The sequence below is a fragment of the Bufo bufo genome, chromosome 8 (genome assembly GCF_905171765.1).
Source record: "Bufo bufo chromosome 8, aBufBuf1.1, whole genome shotgun sequence".
NCBI lineage: Eukaryota > Metazoa > Chordata > Amphibia > Anura > Bufonidae > Bufo > Bufo bufo.
The window spans coordinates 50,852,486-50,873,721 of NC_053396.1; the positions used below are offsets into that span (position 1 = coordinate 50,852,486).

General features: G+C 47.0%; 1 protein-coding gene across 1 annotated transcript; it reads left to right on the forward strand.

Annotated features, from left to right (window-relative positions):
• The first annotated feature begins 937 nt into the window (after nt 1–937).
• Nucleotides 938–16,783, forward strand: TMEM35A (transmembrane protein 35A). The gene is made up of 2 exons (XM_040405376.1): nt 938–1,085; nt 16,381–16,783. Exons 1-2 carry the CDS (start codon nt 966–968, stop codon nt 16,747–16,749), a joined length of 489 nt encoding a protein of 162 aa, XP_040261310.1. The 5' UTR covers nt 938–965; the 3' UTR covers nt 16,750–16,783.
• The last annotated feature ends 4,453 nt before the right edge of the window (nt 16,784–21,236 follow it).

Sequence of the window (21,236 nt, forward strand, 5' to 3'; positions counted from 1 at the left end):
GTGTGAGATTTTATGGAGGGGGGTCTTGTGGGGGGGGGGGAGTCGTGTGTGTGATTGTATGTTGAGCCTTATCTCCATATTAACAAAATGCTGGATTTCTGTACATCCAATCTGTGTAGTTAGTTTACTATGGGTAAGGGTACATTCACACAGCAGCCACCCCCAGCATACAATCCCACACAGCAGCCCCCCCAGCATACAATCCCACACAGCAGCCCCCCCCAGCATACAATCCCACACAGCCGCCCCCCCAGCATACAATCCCACACAGCCGCCCCCCTCCATACAATCTCACACACCCGCCCCCCCAGCATACAATCCCACACAGCCGCCCCCCCTCCATACAATCTCACACAGCCGCCCTCCCTCCATACAATCCCACACAGCCGCCCCCCTCCATACAATCTCACACAGCAGCCCCCCCCCCATACAATCTCACACAGCAGCCCCCCCCCAGTATACAATCTCACACAGCAGCCCCCCCCCCCCAGTATATAATCTCACACAGCAGCCCCCCCCCCCCAGTATACAATCTCACACAGCAGCCCCCCCCCCCCCAGTATACAATCTCACACAGCAGCCCCCCCCCCCCAGTATACAATCTCACACAGCAGCCCCCCCCCCCCCCCCAGTATACAATCTCACACAGCAGCCCCCCCCCAGCCTACAATCTCACACAGCAGCCCCCTCCCCCAGCATCCCCCGCTGCATACAATCCTCAGCCCCTCCCCAGTAGTCACATCCACCTCTCCAGCACTGACAGACTCTCTCCCCTCTCAGTGCAACAGACGCTGCTGAGCAGCCATCCCTGACCTTCCTACTCTGCAGGCGGCCAGTACCTGTGGTAGCAGAGCCGACCCACGTGACCTAGGGATGACGTCAGGAGGTCCTTACCTAGTATAGTATTTAGCCTTTACCGTTTATTATTAGGGCAGGTTCACCGTGAGAAGACCGGCGACTGAGAGATGGCGTCTCCCCGGACTGTTACTATCGTCGCCCTGTCTGTAGCGCTCGGCCTTTTCTTCGTTTTCATGGGAACAATCAAGCTGACTCCACGACTCAGCAAGGATGCGTACGGCGAGATGGTAAGTGGGTCGTCCCTGTGAGGACGGTGGAGCCTGCTGCTGCCAGGAGGTCCTGTAATGTGTGCAGCGCTTGTAGTCCTCAAGTCATATGTTCTTTATGTCATCAATGCATCAGAAAATATAATAATGGACGCGGTTCGGCCCGTCCAGCCTTAGTCAGCTGAAACGCGTCCATTATTATATTTTCTGATGCATTGATGACATGAAGACTACAAGCGCTGGCTGGGAATCCTTTCAGTATGTTGTGGATTTCTTTGCTTCCCTGCTGGCGTACATCGGGTTGGAGTGCTGCAGGCCGTGGCTAGATAGGGCACAGGGGCATCCCCATCCATTACCATGGTCCTCTCCATTCTAGGGATGAATGCAGAAATCTCATCATCTGCTGTAAATGCAGCAGATATCCACTGGATTTCATCACAGCAAAGTCCACAGCCTTTACAATATGCCTTAGGGCTCCGTAATGCACGGGCACTGGCCGTATGCTCCCCGCATCACGGATTCACTTGAATAGGTCCGCAATCCGGAAGGGTCCAGTGCGGATCGGAGGCACAGAACCCCTGTGAAAGCACTATGGCCCCTTGCAGACAAGCGTGACGGATTAGGTCCGGGTGCGTTCAGTTAAAAATGCGCAATTTCGCAAGCAAGTTAAGTGAGTTTTGTCTGCGATTGCGTTCAGTTATTTTCGCGCGGGTGCAATGCGCATTGATGCGTTTTTCACACAGGTGATAAAAAACTGAAGGTTTACAAACAACATCTCTTAGCGACCATCAGTGAAAAATGGATCGCATCCGCAAGCAAGTGCGGGTGCGATGCGTTTTTCACTGATGGTTGCTAAGAGATGTTATTTGTAAACCTTCAGTTTTCACGCAGCCCCATTCACTTCTATGGGGCCTGCATTGGATGATTAATGTAGAATATAAAAAATGCTGCGACTTTTACTCAGAAACGCAGAAGTGATGCGTGAAAAACAGCGCTCATGTGCACAGACCCATTGAAATGAATGGGTCAGGATTTGGTGCGGGTGCAGTGCGTTCGCATCACGCGTTTCAACCGCGCGTAAAACTCGCTCATGTGAAAGGGGCCAATGGAGTGCTTCCATGGGGTTTCTGTCCGTGCCTCCGCACTTCAAAAAGTAGAACATGTTCTGTTTTTTGTGGTGTGGACGGATCACGAACCCATTCAAGTTGAATGGGTCTGGATCCGTCTGCAGAATCCACACGGATGTTGCCTGTGCATTGGGGACTGCAAATTGCGGCCCCAAATGCACGGAACAGCTGTGTGCATGATCCCTTTAAAGGGTTTTCCAAGATTTTAATACTGTTGACCTATCCTCTGGTCATCAGTATCTGATTAGTGGGGGTCTGACACCCAGGACCCCCGCTGTTCAGCTGGTAGAGGTCGGGCGCTCCTGTGAGCCCTGCGACGTACATTGTATACCCGCTGTGCTTGGTATAACACTCAGCCCCATTCACTTCTATGAGGCTGAGCTGCTCCTAGTCCACTTGACGGAAGAACGTGACATCACTGACCTAGGGAAAGCTGTGAGAAGATCACTGCGCTACTGTGCATGCCCCTGCTGATGGGCCGGGGTCCCAGGTGTCAGATCCCCACCGATCAGATACTGATGACCTATCCTGAGCATAGCTCATCAGTATTTAGAGGGAATCTGTCACCTACATCAGCGGTCCCCAACCGCTGGGCCGCGGCCCAGGACCGGGCCCTGGAAGATGGTTTGCTGGGCCGCGGCGATCAGGGCAGTCTTTAACTCTGTACTAATGAAGCGCTTCCATTATGGAAGCGCTTCATTAGTACAGAAGGACCAGGAAGCGGTGAAGGATCTGTACTCGCCACTTCCTGGTCCACGGCTCGGCTATCGGCTGTGCAGGGCTGCGCACAGCGTGAGGTCTCTCTGTGACCTCACACTGTGCGCCGCTATACACAGCCGATAGCAGAAGGAAGAGGATCGCGATGGTGACCAGGAGCAGGAGAGGTAAGTGGTTTTTTTATTTTATTTTATTTGCACTGGGGGCTGATGGCTGACATGGGGCAGACATGAGGTGCAGACATATGGCTGACATTGGGGGGCTGATAGATGGCTAAAGGTTTGGGGGTTGATCTGAGCCATTGGGGGTCTGATCTGAGGTCTGATTAACATTGGGGGTCGGATTGCTGGTCTGACATGAGGTGTAATAAAAAATATTTTTTTCTTATTATTCTCCTCTAAAACCTAGGTGCATCTTATAGGGCGAAAAATATGGTACAGTGCAGCAGAGACCAGTGCAGCAGAGACCAGTGCAGCAGAGACCAGTGCAGCAGAGACCAGTGCAGCAGAGACCAGTGCAGCAGAGACCAGTGCAGCAGAGACCAGTGCAGCAGAGACCATAGTCAGTTTAGGCTACTTTCACACTTGCGTAGAGAGCGGATCCGTCTGCTGTCTGCACAGACGGATCCGCTCCTATAATGCAGACGTTTGGATCCGTTCAGAACGGATCAGTCTGCATTATTGCTTAGAAAAAATTCTAAGTGTGAAAGTAGTTCAGACGGATCCGTCCAGACTTTACATTGAAAGTCAATTGGGGACGGATCCGTTTGAAGATTGAGCCATATTGTGTCATCTTCAAACGGATCCGTCCCCATTGACTTACATTGTACACGGCCAGGCGGATGCATTCTGAGCGGATCCGCGTCCACTCAGAATGCATTAGGGCAGTACGGATGCGTTCTGGGCCGCTTGTGAGCCCCTTCAAACGGAGCTCACAAGCGGACACCCGAACGCAGGTGTGAAAGTAGCCTTATATAGTCGTTATATAGTGTTATATATTTTAATATGCACCTTGTGTTTTGTTATGCGCGTGAATCAGTCAGCCCTTTTTCCCCCTTCCCCCACCCGGTCCCTGGGAAAATTGTCTTGCATGAAACTGGTCCTTGGTGCAAAAAAGGTTGGGGACCACTGACCTACATCATGGTTATTGAAGTAAAGCAGTTACCTATTAGCACATAGCACCTTATTCCCAAGTGAACCTTTGTTTCAGAGATTGGGGTTTTCTGTCTTCTGCAAAAACTGTTTGGTATGTAAATGAGCCAAGGAAGGTGCCCAGAGGGGTGTTATTTTTGTATGAAGGAGCCCGGGCATGCATCCTCTCCGCTCTGGCATGAAGCCCCCTGTTGCACCCACCTTTTCCCTGCTGCATCACATCTAAATCCGCCTGTGCCTAAAATGAAGGGAAAAAAGCGCTTCAATGGCCTCGGCACATGCCCAGTGAGTTGAGGCTGAAGCCCTCAGTGGGACACACAGTGCCAGGCGCAGGTAGTTTTAGGCACTGCCATGCGCAAGATTTAGATGCGATGCAACAAGGAGAGGGCATGCGGAGTTATGGCTTCTATGTGATGTAGCAAGGGGGTGGGTGGACACATTGTAGCAGGGGGCATCATGTCAGAGTGGAGAGGAGGCAGGCTTGGCCAATAATAAGATGCATACCCGGGCTCCTTCATACGAAAGGAACGCCCCTCTGGGCACCTTACTTGGCTCATTTACATACCAAACCGTTTTTTCAGAAGATAGAAAACCCCAATCTCTGAAACAAAGGTTCATTTGGGAATAAGGTGCTATGTGCTAATAGGCAATTGCTTTACCTCAGTAGCCATGATATAGGTGACCTTGGAACCGAACCCGAGTTCGGGAAACGGTTTCTCACAGTACAAATTAATTTATGAAGTTATTGCGCAAAGTCTCGCAAGACTTCGCAAAGCAATAACTTTGGCTCATCGGAGCCAATACATTCTAATACTGTACGGCGCTCCTCCTCTATAGATTATTAGAACAACGTTTTATGCTAATTGACTTCGGATGTTTCATCCGATGTCGATTCGCTCATTCCTAGTCGTGGGGCTCTGAGAAGTTGGACCCTGATCGATCAGATATTGATGACCTGTCCTGAACATAGGTCATGATTTAAATCCCAGAAAACCTCTTTAGGGTTTTTTCACACATAGTTTTCTGGAGACGAGTTTGAGGAAGATTTCCCTGCAGGTTTTTCAGCCAAAGACAGAAGTGAATGGAGCAGAGAGGCGAAGTGCTTCCTTTTTTAATCCACTTCTGGGTTGCTGAAAAACTTGCAGGAAAATCTGCCTCAAAACCTCCTCCAAAATCTCAATGTAAACTTATTCTTAAAGGGGTTGTCTGGTTTCAGGAGGAAAGTGGGATCAGCCTGCCAGGTAAGTACTTACCAATTCTTTTTTTTTTTTGGCAGAAAAATAAAAGGCTCTCAGAAAATGGCAATACCAAATTTTTTATTGTATTTATTTTTTTTTCATTTTTAAAAATTCTTTTATTGCGTAACACTGAACAATAAAAGAATAGACAAATTAGATATCACCATATCCATAATGACCTGCTCTCTAAAAAATAATAATGGTGAGGTGCTCAAGGCATAAATTGGCTATAATATATTACCGTATATTTATTTATTATTATCAATAATGGAATAAAATGATCAAGAAAAAGGATATACTTACTGGCTAATAAAAATAATATATTAAATAGGGATCGACCGATATTGATTTTTTTAGGGCCTATACCAATAATTTGTGAACTTTCAGGCTGATAGCCGATAATTTATACCGATATTCTGTGAAATGTCATTTAAAAAAAAAAAAATTCCTACACAAATCTGCTGAAAATGAATATTTTTATTGTTAATGTGTATTTTTTTATTTTTTTTTTGTAAATCTTTCTTTTTTATTTATACTTAATATTTTGGTGTTTTTTTTTTTTACTAACTTTTAGCCCCCTTAGGGACTAGAACCCTTGTCCTATTCACCCTGATAGATCTCTATCAGGGTGAATAGGACCTCACACTGTCCCTGCTGCTCTGTGCTTTGTGCACACAGCAGCAGGGCGGTTACCATGGCAGCAAGGGCTTCAGTAGCGTCCTGGCTGCCATGGTAACTGATCGGAGCCCCAGGCTTACACTGCTGGGGCTCCGATCGGAGGAGGAGGGGAGAGGGGACCCTGTGGCCACTGCCACCAATGATTAAAACTGGAGGGGCTTGAGTGGGGGGGGGGACGCACTGCGCCACCAATGTTTTTAATACGGGGGTGGGGGCGCACTGCGCCACCAATGATTAATACTGGGGGGCTTGGGGGGGCGCACCAATGAACATAAATCTCTCATTTATTCATATACAGGAGGCGGGAGCTGGCTGCAGAATCACATAACCAGCTCCCGACCTCTATGAGCGGTAGCTGCGATCCACGGCACCTGAGGGGTTAACTACCGTGGATCGCAGCTACCGCTCATAGAGGTTGGGAGCCGGCTATGTGATTCTGCAGCCAGCTCCCGCCTCCTGTTCAATTTGAATGAATGAGTAAGGTAATATCATTGGTGGCGCAGCGGCCACAGCCCCTCCCCTCCTCTTGTCTTCTCTCCTCTCATTGGCGGCAGCAGCAGCACAGGGGGGGGGGGGGGGGGAGAGACACTGCTTCCTTCTCCCCTATGCTGCTGAGGGAACACAGAGAATGCTGAGAGCAGCGTGATCTGTGTTCCCCATATGTTATCGGAATATCGGCAAAATAGATGCCGATACCGATAACTGTCAAAATCCTGAATATCGGCCGATAATATCGGTAAAACCAATAATCGGTCGATCCCTAATATGAAATATAAGATATGTTAGAACAATAATGGATCCATCTAAAAAACTATCCAACAAAAGCCAATTAAAATAAAGTAATTCAGTCCTTTATTGCAACATCCAGTGTATATGCAGTGGCGTATCTATCACGAGGCAAACAAGGCATTTGCCTAGGGCGGCACTTGCCAATGGGGCGGCAAAATGCCTTGTTTGCCCCTGTCCCATCCGTCTTATATGTTGCCGCTGGTATACTCAGAAGATCCGATGGTATATTCTAACCCCCAGGCGTTCCCATGGTGACGGGGACGCTTGCCTGGGTGTTAGAATATACCATCGGATCTGTGTTTTTACAATCTCAGTGAGATCGTAAAAACTCAAATCTGATGGTATATTCTAACCCCCAGGCGTTCCCATGGTGACAGGGACGCTTGCCTGGGGGTTAGAATTTACAGGGCCACGCCGCTCACAGGAGAACATTTATAAACAAATCATTAACTTTAACTTTAATCATTGCTAATCTCTTTACTGGATATCTTACTCTGTCTTGACTCTTAGCTCTGGTAACAGCAGGCAGTGCGGGCGGCGCTCACTCATTGACGTCACGCGCCTGCGCCGCCTAGTGGGAGGAGCAGGCGCGTGACATCAGTGAGTGAGCGCCGCCCGCCCGCACTGCCTGCTGTTACCAGAGCTAAGAGTCAAGACAGAGTAAGATATCCAGTAAAGAGATTAGCGATGATTAAAGTTAAAGGTAATGATTTGTTTATATATGTTCTCCTGTGAGCGTCGGGGAGGGGGATCTGTTGATGGCACTATTTAGGAGGGGGATATGTGGATGGCACTATTTAGGGGGGAGAACTGTGGATGGCACTATTTAAGGGAGGGGGATCTGTGGATGGCACTATTTAGGGGGGAGATCTGTGGATGGCACTATTTAGGGGGGAGATCTGTGGATGGCACTATTTAAGGGAGGGGGATCTGTGGATGGCACTGTTTAGGGGAGGGGGATCTGTGGATGTCACTGTTTAGGGGGGATCTGTGGATGGCACTATTTAGGGGAGGGGGATCTGTGGATGGCACTGTTTAGGGGATGGGGATCTGTGGATGGCACTGTTTCGGGGAGGGGGATCTGTGGATGGCACTGTTTAGGGGGGGATCTGTGGATGGCACTGTTTAGGGGAGGGGGATCTGTGGATGGCACTGTTTCGGGGAGGGGGGATCTGTGGATGGCACTGTTTAGGGGAGGGGGATCCGTGGATGGCACTGTTTAGGGGAGGGGGATCTGTGGGTGGCACATAGGAAGGGGTGGGGCTTAGAGAGAAAGGGGTTTGGCCTTGACAGGAAGGGGTGGGGTTTAGAGAGAAAGGGGTTTGGCCTTGACAGGAAGGGGTGGGTCAAATTTATATTAGGGGGGTGCCCGAGTTTAGTTTCGCCTAGGGCAGCACAAAACCAAGATACACTACTGTGTATATGTATTATGATAGTAGTAATTGCGTGTTCAATAGTAGTCTGATATTTGTAAGTAATGTGGTTATCACTCATCACGCGAGGTACGATATCTGAATAGCCAGCAATGTTCTGATGTTGGTGTTATGGGGCTTACATCCGTGTGTCTGGGATCCTGTGCCAGCAAGTCTCAATGTGATGGAACTGCTAGCTGAATAGAGAAACCACGCGAGTGCACCCTGTGGATGTTGGGCTAGCGGTGTCTGTGGTGCTTCTATACGATCAGACTACGTCTCCACTCCAGGTGTGGCCTCAGCGGTCCTAGGCTGGCAATCATAGGAAGATGGAAACGCGCTATGTAAAGTACATGCAACAAGCTGGCTGAGCTCTGTAGTCCTCCTGTGTGCTGGAACACCACCTTCTTTGCAGATTACATTCAGTGAGATAGCCCTTAAGGTAATTACCGTATTTTTCGCTTTATAAGACGCATCTAGGTGTTTGAGGAGGAAAATGAGAAAAAATTTATTTTGAACCAAAAGGTGTGCTTTTGGTGGGTTTTGAACTAATGGTGGTCTGTGGATGACAGTATTATAGGGGATCTGTGGATGACGCACTGTTATGAGGGATCTGTGGATGACACTTATGTGATTATAACCCCCATCATCCTAAAGAATACACTGATGTACTGTACATTGGTGTATTCTCAAGGATGAGGGGAGTTATAGTCAGATTAAATATATACACTATCCATGGACTGTTCTGTAATTGGCATGTGTTTTATATTAAATATGACTATAACCCCTCATATACTGCAGTACATGCGTGGATTCCTATGGATGAGGGGGGTTGTAGTCATATTTAATATAAACACATACCAATTACAGAACAGTCCCTGGACAGTGCTTATATTAAATATGACTGTAACCCCCCTCATCCATAGGAATCCACTCATATACTGCAGTACCTGGGTGGATACCTATGGAGGAGGGTGGCTTGTAGTCATATATGACACATTTACAGTAATTTTTATATTGCCCTGAGCTCCACTCACCCAGGGATTGGGTCCACAAAACCGCTGTACACAGCAGGAGCAGAGCTGGTACAGCGGGAAATTGGAAGGAAGCTGATGGAGGTGAGGGCAGCACCACTGCGCTCACCACTAATCAGCAGGACTAAAGAAGTGTGGGATGGCGGCAGCAGAGCGCATTCATTGAAGCTGCCAGCCCGCCCAACGGTCTACTGTAATATCTCTTCAACTTCATTCACCTTCTCTTGGTACGGAGATTTCAGAGACTTCCACTTCTGTTTTACCTCTTCTACCTCTTGAATCAGTAACTCTGGGCTTGTCTCCCCCAGGAAGGAAGCTCAGGACTTGCAGCTGGCTGCACAGCATTTTCTGCGTCGCTCCGTGAAATAATCCACCAGGACTTTGGCTGGGATGTGTAAAACACCACGTTGGGCCTCAAATGTGCATGGTGCTCTTTTACTCCTGAGCCCTGTCATACGTTCAGGCAAAAAATTAGAGCCATATGTTAGAACCAGCACTATGATAGAAATGCCTATTCTTGTCCGCAGCCATGCTCTATCTTTTTTGCGGGGCCGCGGAACAGAAGTGCGGATGAGGACAGCACAGGGTGTGCTGTCCGCATCTTTTGCGGCCCCATTGAAATGAATGGGTCCGCACCCGTTCCGCGAAATTGCTGAACGGATACAGACTCATTCATACAGACATGTGAATTAACCCTAATAATAAGAGGGCTGACTTTTCATGCTGGCGTCCAAACAGGATAACATACACTACTTACAAAAAGTTAGGGACGTCCTTTGGCCACATCCCAAACTGATGACCGCTTCATTATGAATAATGCCCTGTGGAACTGGATGATGAATGCCACACAACTCCGGGCACATGTAAGGGTCCATTCACACGTCCACAATCTGTTTTGCGGATCCGCATAAACATGGACAGTGGCAATGTGCGTTCCGCATTTTGCCTGCACTAATAGATTATGCCTATTCTTGTCCGCAATTGCGGACAAGAATAGGACATGTTCTATTTTTTTCGGGAACGGACCCGAAAGTGTGGGTCCGCAATTCTGTATCCGGGCAGCACATCGTGCTGCCCCATAGAGATGAATGGATCCGCAATTCCTTTACGCAGAATGTGGAACGAAATTGCGGACGTGTGAATGGACCCTAAGGCTCCATTCACACGTCCGTGGTGTGTTGCGGACCCGCAAATTGCAGGTCCGCAACACACCAGCCCGTCACCCCCATAGAAATGCCTATTCTTGTCCGCAAGCTGCGGACAAGAATAGGACATGCTCTATCTTTTTGCGGAGCTGCGGACCCAAAATCGGGGCCGCGCTCCGCAATTGCGGCTGCAGACAGCACACTGTGTGCTGTCCGCATCCATTCCGTCCCCATACAGAATGAATGGGTCCGCAACCATTCCGCAAAATTGCGGAAAGGATGCGGACCCATTTTGCGGACGTGTGAATGGAGCCTAAGGGAGGTGAGAGGCACCCAAGTGTCATGTCAGACCATTCAAAACCGTTTACATCAGAGTGGTCTGCGTGCTAGACGACCTGCAAGGTTACCTGACCACACCACCAGGCGTCATCATCTTGCATGGACCAGGAAACATCTACGCTGGAAGAGGGACCAGTGGGCCTCAGTGCTGTTCACTGATGAAAGTTGATTCACGCTGAGCAGAAATGATGACCGCCTGCGATGTTGGAAACGTCAAGGAGAGCGCTATGCATCAGCCACTGTTGTCACCAGACAAGCCTTTGGTGGTGTTAGTGTGGGCAGGTATCTCTAGTCAATACAGAACTGCCCTACACTTTGTGAATGGTATAGTGACATACAAGCCCATACTACTTGAATAACATTTTTAATCCAGTCATTGTGCCTATGCATGAATAATGCAGAGAAAGAGAGAGAGTTTGAGGGTTACAGGGATCCAATGGAGCGGGTGTCCAGGGGACCCGAAGTAACTAGAGGCGCCAGGGGATGGAGGGGAGGATAAGGATGAGGGGGCAGAGGAAAGGCTGCTGCACAGGGTCAGCCCTGTAGAAGAGTCTGCAGGTAAATTAAGATAAGTAACAAAAGGGGGGGGGGGGATTGGGTGTGGAGACACTCCCAATCTCCCTCCAAGCAGACCCTGGAAAAGCACCAATCAATAGGGTGGGTAGGAAAAATATAAGGCAATAAAAAACAATGGTATAGATAAAATCAATGGCTATAGAAAAAGATGGAATAAAAGGTAAAAAGAAATATATATAAAGATATAGTATCACTTTAAAAATGGTGTGGCTTCAAAAATCGCGAATAGATGTACAAATGAATACACTTCGGTGTAAGTCTGCACATTAAGATGTTACTCATTTCACCACGGGGGGGGGGGGGGGGGGGGGGGGGGGGGGGGGGTTGGGGGTTACTCAGATAAGCATACTACACCGGTAAACCAATACCCCCCAGCCAGGTTCGCCTCAAGATGGTGAAAGATGAAGGCAGCCACAGTCAGGAAGCTTCTGTTCAAATTTATTTTATTTAGTGTATAAAAACTGGCTCAACGTGTTTCGGGACGATGTCTCTTCATCAGGAGTAGTATTACGTGGTGTGGAGGGGGGGCTATTTATGGCCTGGGTGTTGGTCTGATTGCCTGAAAAATGCGCCAAAAAGAAGAGGGAGTGGTCAAAAAGGGCGCCAAAAGTAAGTTACGTCACCTGTGGTGACGTCAGGGGTCCAGGTCGGCGGTCATGGTGTGGATTTGTGTTGGTGCACCCGGAGCGCATTTTGGGCCTACTGCGCATGACCGGAAGTAGTGCCAGAGAACGATGCGTTCCAGGTTGGAACGCAAAAACCAGAAGTTGCGCTGGCGCCGTCCGGCTCAGACAGAAGGATGCTCGATCTGTCTGTCGATGTCTGGGTGGAATTGTCAGCTGGTGGGGTTCTCTGAAAACTGATGGTGGCTCATATAAGATAGTGGTGTTTTTATTTGGGTATTTACAGTTAGTATTTGTAGGGGGATTGTGGATGGAAGATGTGTGTGCTGTCATTGGTCAGGATTATGGTTATGTCACCTGTAGGGGTGGAGTTAGGTGCGGTGGCAGTATGGATAACAGATGGTGGGGGAAGATTATAAGAGCAAAATGGTCAAGCAAATAGGTGTCTATTGAAGTAGAATCTATATTCATTTATAAGTAGCAACCTCTTAAAGGGCTTCTGTCACCCCATTAAACCCCATTAAGGGCACACCAGCAAGTAGGCGCATTGAGGATGGAGCGGTCGAGCGAGCGGCCACCTCTCAGTGCGCCTGCGCCGATTGAAGACAGGTACGGCGCAGGCGCGAGATTTCAAATTCTAACAGCGTCAGCAGAGAACGATTCCCTTCCCTGGCCCTGTCAATCAGCATGCGGAGGGGGCGTCATTACGAACGGAGGATGCGGCTGCTACCAGCAAGTAGCCGCCCTACTTGCTGGTAGCAAGGTAATTAGCATATTTCAAAAATCGATTTTTAGCAAATTCTACTGAACGAAAATCATTAATTAGCTTATGTATGCTGAGATCGCACTATAGGGATTATTAGTAAAGAAAAAAAAAAAACGGTTTAATGAGGTGACAGAAGCCCTTTAATGTTATTTATGTCTATGTATCTTTTTGCCCTCCTCCTTTAAAAATACTCCTCAAAAATTAGTATTTATTATTCTGGAAAAAAATGTTTTGCAAACCCAAAAACCATTCAAGCAAAATCTGCCCTCTGGCGCTCCTTTTCTTTTGAGTTCTGTGGTGTGCCCTTACAGCAGTTTACAACCATGTATTGAGTGTTTCTGTAAACTGCCATTTTGCTGTTATACCTTGCTTTGTTACAGGGAAAAAATGGTTAAAAAGGAAAATAATGAAAATTTTTAATTTCACCTCCATGTTGCTCCAAGAGTTAACAGTTTGTAAAATCAGTTTTGAATAATTTGGGAGAGTAGTTTCTAAGATGGAGTCATTTATGGGTGATTTCTATTATGTAAGCCCCTCAATATAAAGTAGACATATGTTGAATGTTAATAACTAGTTTTGTGAGGTATCACTGTCTGTCTTAGCGCTTGTTCACACAAACGTTTGTTGCGTTCCGTATATGGTCCGTATACGGAACCATTTATTTCAATGGGTCTGTAAAAAAAAAATGGAATGTACTCCGTGAGCATTCCGTTTCCGTATGTCCGCATTTCCGTTCCGTTACATTTTGAGTCTTGTCCTATTATTGTCTGCAAATCACGTTCCGTGGCTCCATTCAAGTCAATAGGTCCGCAAAAAAAAGGAACACATACGGAAATGCATCCGTATGTCTTCCGTATCCGTTCCGTTTTTGCCAAATTTTTTTTGTCATTACTGTATACTGTATATGCCAAACGGAACAGAAACGGAAACAAAAAACGGAACAACGAATCTGTGACAAACGGTCTGCAAAACACTAAAAAAGCCATACGGTCGTGTGAACAAGCCCTTAAAAGTAGAGAAAATCAAATTTAGAAAATTTCAAATGTTTCAGAATTTTCTGTAAAGTTGGGATTTTTTTAATAGCTAGAGGTAAAACATATCGACTCAAATTTAACTCTAACATGAAGTACAATATGTCATGAAAAAGCTTGTGACCTAAATCCCTAGAATCATTTTTAAGGACACTTCACCTACCTCTAACATTGTCATTGGTTCCAATGTGGACCATGACTGCTGGATCTTCACCAGTAATCTGTCAACCCGATGAACGATATGTCGAACTCGAGCGCCAGGAAGACAACGCACCACTCGCCGATCCCGGTCTTTGTGACAGATCGCCCTATCTGTACCTCTAATAATGGAGTCTTCCACTACCAGTGCCTGTCTGGCCAGCCCTACTCTCCTGGTCCTGTGCTTACTGGAGCCAACATAAGCCCTGACTGGCAGAAGAACTGTCTGGCTGCAGCAGTGCTCCCCCTGAACTAACATCCCCCTCATCTGCCAACCTTGCAAACTTGTTGGGGTGTGCCAGATCAGGGCTCCCTGGCACTCTTCCCTCTATCTTGCTTTCTAACTATTATCCAGCTACCTACCTCACTTTTCTAAGCCTCCATGCTACCACCCTCCCCTACACCCACCCCATAAAGTGTCTGCTCAGTGAGCAGCAAACTTTTTAACAAATTGTCTGTGAAGGTTCTCATTTATCCAGGTCATGGAATATCTGTAAAGAATAAATCAAGGCAACTGGACTTACTGTAGATTTCTTGAAAACGTTTCACTCGTTCTTCCAACGAGCTTTCTCAATTCTGAAATCTGAATTGAGAAAGCTCGTTGGAAGAACGAGTGAAACGTTTTCAAGAAATCTACAGTAAGTCCAGTTGCCTTGATTTACTTTTTAACAAATTGCCAACACTTCTCTGTGTCAAAACTCACACACACAATGTGCAATTCGCTCACATTTTGAACAAAGATATGCGCCTTCAAATGGCTGTTCCAGGATTGCATGCATTATACAAGATGTGCACTGGACTGCATTGTCAATAATGGAACACATGCTAATGGATTATGCAAGAAAATAGAAAGAAAAAATACAATTTAACAGTGCAGTGATAAGCAACTGGCTTACTGTAGTCTCTTCCTAAAGCTACCCAAGCTGTTAACAGAGCGGTTACTAAACTTTGTAAGCAGCCTTATACTTATGACACTTCAGTCTTATCTCTGGTTTTACACTATGAAACCCAGCTTCTATTCATAGGTCTGTAATAAATGTATGACTGCTAGAACCCCCAGAAACTGCTTGAATTGGCTCCTGATGTGCAGTGGAATGAATTAGATAAAATGGCGTTCATGACTGCAATGAGGAGAAGCTTGACTTGATCGGTGGTCACACTTGTACTGTATCGCACTATTCAGTGTCTATGGGCCTAGCAGAGACGGTCGAGTGCAGTGTTTGGATGTTTTTATCAGCCCAGTTAACACTGAATGGAGCATTGTGCATGCATGACCACCACTCCATTCAAACTCCTCAATCTGATTCTAGTTCTCATTGGGGTCCCAGTGGTGGGGCCCTCAGCAATCATATATTTTGTATAGGTGATGTTTTTCGTGGGGGAAATCCTTTAACATAAAAATTTATGAAAACAATAGCTCAGAAAAATCTGTTGTGAATCAGCTAAAAAACGTATGAAAAAATCCACATGTGATAAAATGGACACCGCATGTCAGTTTCCATACAGATTTATTTTTTTAATGCAGCCTGTGGATAAGATTTGTTTAAATCTCATCCACTTTTCCAGTACTGTAAAAACATACTGGTTATCAGCCTGCAATTCCATGACATAAAATCTGTAGCGTATACCGCCTATGCATAAAGTGCAGGAAAAACAGGACCCATCCAATGGTGCTCTCCACAAGGAGTAGATATCATAAATTGGTAAGTATGTTTTGGGAGGTATCTTTATTTTGAAATCCGTTTCAAGTGCGCATAGCCCTCTTCATCAGACGTATCACCTTCTTCATCAGACAAGTGAAGAGGGTAAGAACATACTTGCCAAGTTTCGAGATCTTCTCCTTGAGGAGAGCGCTGTTGGATGGGTCCTGTTTTTCCTGTACTTTGTTCTGCTGTACATACGGCCAGTGGTTTCACCATAGAGCCATCAAGAGGACCAAGGCTGCCACCCATTAACACCGTTTAACACTGCACGATAAAGATAATACAGCCTGCCCAGCCATCTATTTTGTTTATCACAACAGTAATAGGTAAGGCAAAATCGGCTTTATCTATTACCATACTAATAATTGGTCTTGAACATAAGGCGCTGCCTCTGCCATATGTTTTGTTTTGCAGTATATGTACACCCCCTTTGAGGACATACCTTAAGGCAGGCATCCTCAAACTGCGGCCCTCCAGCTGTTGTAAAACTACAACTCCCACAATGCCCCGCTGTAGGCTGATACCTGTAGGCTGTTCAGACATGCTGGGAGTTGTAGTTTTGCAACAGCTGGAGGGCCGCAGTTTGAGGATGCCTGCCTTAAAGGGTCGGTTTGAGATTAGCATGTTTTCAGGAAGTGGCACTATCTTGCCCATGGACAGATCATCTCCATTCACTTTGGTTAGAATATTCATGCATTAGGCACTGTACAGTACATATGTATAAAATATTACAAGTTGAAATGTTAGCCCTTCTATGATTGTAAGCGTCCTTTCTGCATTTTCTTACAGAAGCGGGCATATAAAAGTTATCTGAAGGCCCTGCCGGGACTAAAGAAGCTTGGCATTACATCTGTACTGTTAAGAAAAACCATTGGATCCTTAGAGCTTGCATGTGGAATTGTCCTCACTTTGGTCCCTGGACGTCCTAGAGATGTTGCCAATTTTGTCCTCCTTCTTCTGGTTCTTATTGTTCTATTTTTCCACCAGCTTGTTGGAGATCCCTTGAAACGATATGCCCATGCACTTGTTTTTGGTATTCTTCTTACTTGTCGTCTGCTTGTTTCACACCAACCTGAAGAGGAATTGCATGACAAGAAGGCAATGCATAGTGAAAATGGGGCTGTCCCCCGAGACCCCAAGAAAATTAAGGTGTCATAACCGTGAGATTGATTCTCTTCCTAACACAGTTTAGGCTACTTTTACACTCATGTTTTGGACGGATCTTCAAAAACGGATCCGTTACAATAATACAACCGCATGCATCCATCATGAACGGATCCGTTTGTATTATCTGTAACATAGCCAAGACGGATCCGTCATGAACTCATTTGAAAGTCAATGGGAGATGGATCAGTTTTCTTTTGTGTCGGAGAAAACTGATCCGTCCCCTTGACTTACATTGTGTGCCAGGACGGATCCGTTTGGCTCAGTTTCGTCAAGCGAAAAGCAAAACGCTGCAGGCAGCGTTTTGGTGTCCGCCTCCAGAGTGGAATGGTGACTGAACCAAGGCTAAGTGAGCCATTCTGAGCGGATCCTTTTCCATTCAGAATGCATTAGGGCAAAACTGATCCGTTTTGGACCGCTTGTGAGATCCCTGAACGGATCTCCAAAACGCAAGTGTGAAAGTAGCCTTATAAGTATTACTCAGTTGTATTTCAATCTTTCATTTGACTTCACATTAATAAAACATTTAAGGTAATCCTGTATTCAGCATCTCAGGAAAGTCTCTGGAAAAATAAGCTGGAGACATGCTGTATATGAGCAACTTAGTATGAAAACCAGAGTGCTTGATCATAAACAATAATTTTTTAAAGTTGTTTTTCTGTAAAAATGCAAGGTTCTACCAATAAACCAAGTCCCCCATATCAGTTTTCGACAGGAGTTTGCATTAGACCGAATGGAGCTGAGATGATATGAGCATGTCACGATAGTACTGTTAGATCCAATTCAGTTAGTACTTACAAAGACCTAACAGAAGACAAAACCATGCTTGGGTCAGTGTACCCTGTACAAACGCCTAAAATAAAGAAAAATATTGTGAAGCTCACACCACTTTCTGATGTTTATTCTTTTTAATTTGATAGTGTTATTAGCATTTTTAACCATTGGCTGACTACTGCAGCTGCTCAGGCAAGCCGAGGGGGAATCTGTGGCACTGCTGAGACTTGTGAAGCCTTCCTTGACGGAGCGCAGACATCATGTTATTCCTGTTGTCGGTCAGCATGGCTCCGATTTTCAGTTGACGCAGAGAAAGCCAGGATTTGATTTCTTGATGCATCACACGGAGCAGTTCCTCCCCTGTGTGACTCTGTTCGCCAAGGGAAACTGGGTGCAGAACAGCGTGACACCGCCGAGCCCTGCACATGTTATGCTGGAGGGGCACTGTGACTTGTCCCTGCAGTGGAGGCGGAGGATGAGGAGGCAGGGGCTGACATTGTCGCGGGACCAAGGGTGTGACAACGTGGAGGCGGAAGCGTTGTGACCTGGCCAAGGTGCTGGTGTGGCTGTGCAGGAACCACATTCACCCAGTGGGCCGTAAAGGAGATGTACTGTCCCTGACCGTAGTTACAGCTCCACTAGTCGGCGCTGCCGTGCACTTTGTCAGGCACCGACAGGCTCAAGTACTGGCCCAACTTCTTTTCGACATATTTGTGCAGGGCTGGTACTGCCTTTTTCACAAAGAAATGACGGCTTGGGACTCTCTGGCACGGCACAAGCCATCAGTTCTCTGAAAGATGCAGAGTCCCCCACTTGGAAAGGGAGGGACTGCAGCACCAGCAACTTGGACAGGAGCATGTTCAGATTCTGCGCCGTTAGATGCATGCACGCATACTGCTGTCTCTTGGCAATCGCTTCGGTGATCGATTGCTGATGGAATGACTGACGAGGAGCAGGAACATCTGGACCAGCAGAAGATGGGAATAACAGACAGCTCCCTTCGGCTGAGGTGGTGGAGCCTTGACTGGCAGAAACCGGGTGCATGCCACTGGGTGATGCAGCGGTAGCTGCGGCAGGCTGGACCACCACATCGGAGCCACGGTTCTCTCAGGCCACTGCATGATGACGCTGCATATGTTGACGCAGGGCCATAGTGCCAACATTGCTAACCTGGCCACGCTTTACCTTCTTCCCACATATTCTACATGTGGCCACATTAACTTCCTCTGGCAGCTTAATAAAAACCTGCCACACCACCGAGTAGGTGATTTTCCCCCCAACAGTCCACACTGACTTATTGCTACCGCTGCTGCCTCCGTGAACCCCTCCACCACTACTTCCCGGGCAGGTAGGCTGCTGCGAAGAAGGTTGTCTACCACCCGGCAACTTTTAGCTCCCGACCTGCAACTGCTGCCACCCTGCTGACTCCCAGCCATGCTACCACGCAGCTGGCTCAGTCGCTGCCTTTTAGGAAAGCTGCCACCCTCTTCCCCTGATGATGATGATGATAAAGCCCCTTCTGCACCCGGGTCCCAAGTGCGATCGGCTTCATCATCATCAAGTAGTGTCTGCATGTCACTGATATCCTCCTCAACGGTCTCTGGGTCAGGAGCCCGACTGCTCGCAACACAAGCTCCTGCGCCACTCTCCTCATCACTACTTGCCCCCCTAGCGGAGGAAGCGGCGGATGTCTCCTCCAGATCTTAGCTAGGCAGTAGCTGCTGACTGTCCTCTAGCAGCTTGTCCTTGCTGTATAGTGGAGCCCAGCATACAATACTTCTGTGGCTGAGGAAACAGCAAAGGACAGAGGCAGGTTGAGGACAGATAAGGGCACAAGGCCTGCTCCCGGGCCATTCCAACTAAGGGTTGTGTCTGACTAACCCATCGACTGTTGGCTGGGGGTGTCTGATGTCGCTTGGGATGATGTGGATAACCGAGTTAACCATTCAAGAACCGCTGGGTTGCTGGTCAAAACACGACCACTAGATGACACCGGGAGCTCAGGCCTTTCGCTGCGACTCCTGCTACCACGCCCCCTTACTCTGCTGCGACATCTGCTTGCGCCCGAAACATTCAGGCCTCTGCCACTCCTCTGTGCATGGCCCAGCACTTCTCTGCCTGACATACTTGTAGATGAACTACACAAATTAAAACACCCCTAAAAGCGACGAATATATTTTTATTTTTGTACTAAAATAGTCCACTAAACGCTTTAACCACAATTAACTGCAGAAATGCACTGAGAATATAATTTTCTTGTACTGAAATATGCCCCATACGCTTTGACCAGAAAAAACTTAGAGTGAAGTGCGTATATATATATATATATATATATATATATATATTTCTTGAAGTACTGAAATACGCACCTATTCGCTTTCACCAGAAATAACTGCAGAAGTGCAGTGCGTATGTATTTTTCTTGTTGTACTGAACTACACTCCTATACGCTTTTACCAGAAATAACTGCAACAGTGCAGTGCGTATATATTTTTCTTGTTGGACTGAAATAGGCCACTATACGCTTTCAACAGAACTGCAGAAGTGAAATGCGTATATATTTTTCTTGTCGTACTGAATAAGATACTAAAATATAAGCCACTAAAGGCTTTTCAACATAACACTTGCAGCCCAATAACAAAAAGCTGTAATGACAGAGCTGTCTAATGACTATTTGGATCCCCAAACAATCGTTCCCTGCACTTGTAAATCACTTTCCTATCAATGTCCCTAGCTCCTTCTGACGTCTCCACAAGGTGGCAAACTCCAATGCCTAGGATCAATTGGAGAGTTGATAACAAGGTTATTAGAGGTATGTTGGAGGGTCCTTAAAGATTATTTCAGTTACTTAGGTCACAAGCTCAGGGCAAGGAACTGAAATACTACCTGTACCACGAGCCACACCAGAAAGGCAGCGGAAGATTAGGGAGGTAAACAAGTGGCTCAAGAACTCGTGTGGGAAGTAGGGGTTTGGGTTCCTGGTGAACTGTGCCAACTTCTCTATTGGCTACAGGCTCTACCATAGGGATGGGTTGCACCTCAATGGGGAAGGTGCAGCTGTTTTGAAGGAGAAGATGGCTAGAAGGTTGAAGGAGTGTTTAAACTAGGAACTGGGGAGGAGGGTAGTGGAGACAGTGACCTGGGACATGGTAATAAAACTGGGTAGTGTTAAAAAAATAATAATAATCTCTTGTATGTATACAAATGCCAGAAGCCTGACCAATAAAATTGGTGAACTGGAATTAGTAATGGCTGAGAAGGACTATGACATAGTGGGAATAACTAAGATATGGCTGGATGATAGCATTGACTGAGCAGTTAACTTTAAGGGTTACCGTTTGTGAAGAAAGAACCGTAAAAATCTGAGAGGGGGAGGGGTTTGCCTTTATTTAAAGTTTTGTCTAAAGCTTGATCTCCGGGAAGATATTAGTGAGTAAAATTAACATGTGAAGCCACTGTGGGTAGAAATACATGTAGGTGGACGACTTCCGGAAGGCGGCGCAGCATGGCGGACGCGTTTTAAACGAGCTCTGGCTTTCCTGCTCATTTGAGGCTGCCTCCTACCTTTTTACCAGGTATACAGGCCAGCAGTAGTCTGGATACAGCGAGGACAAGGGCCATCTCCTCCTCCCTCGGAAGTCCCAGGGATCAAGCACACCACTGCAGCCAGGGTTAACATCTCTGCCATTGCCTCATGGCGGCAACAG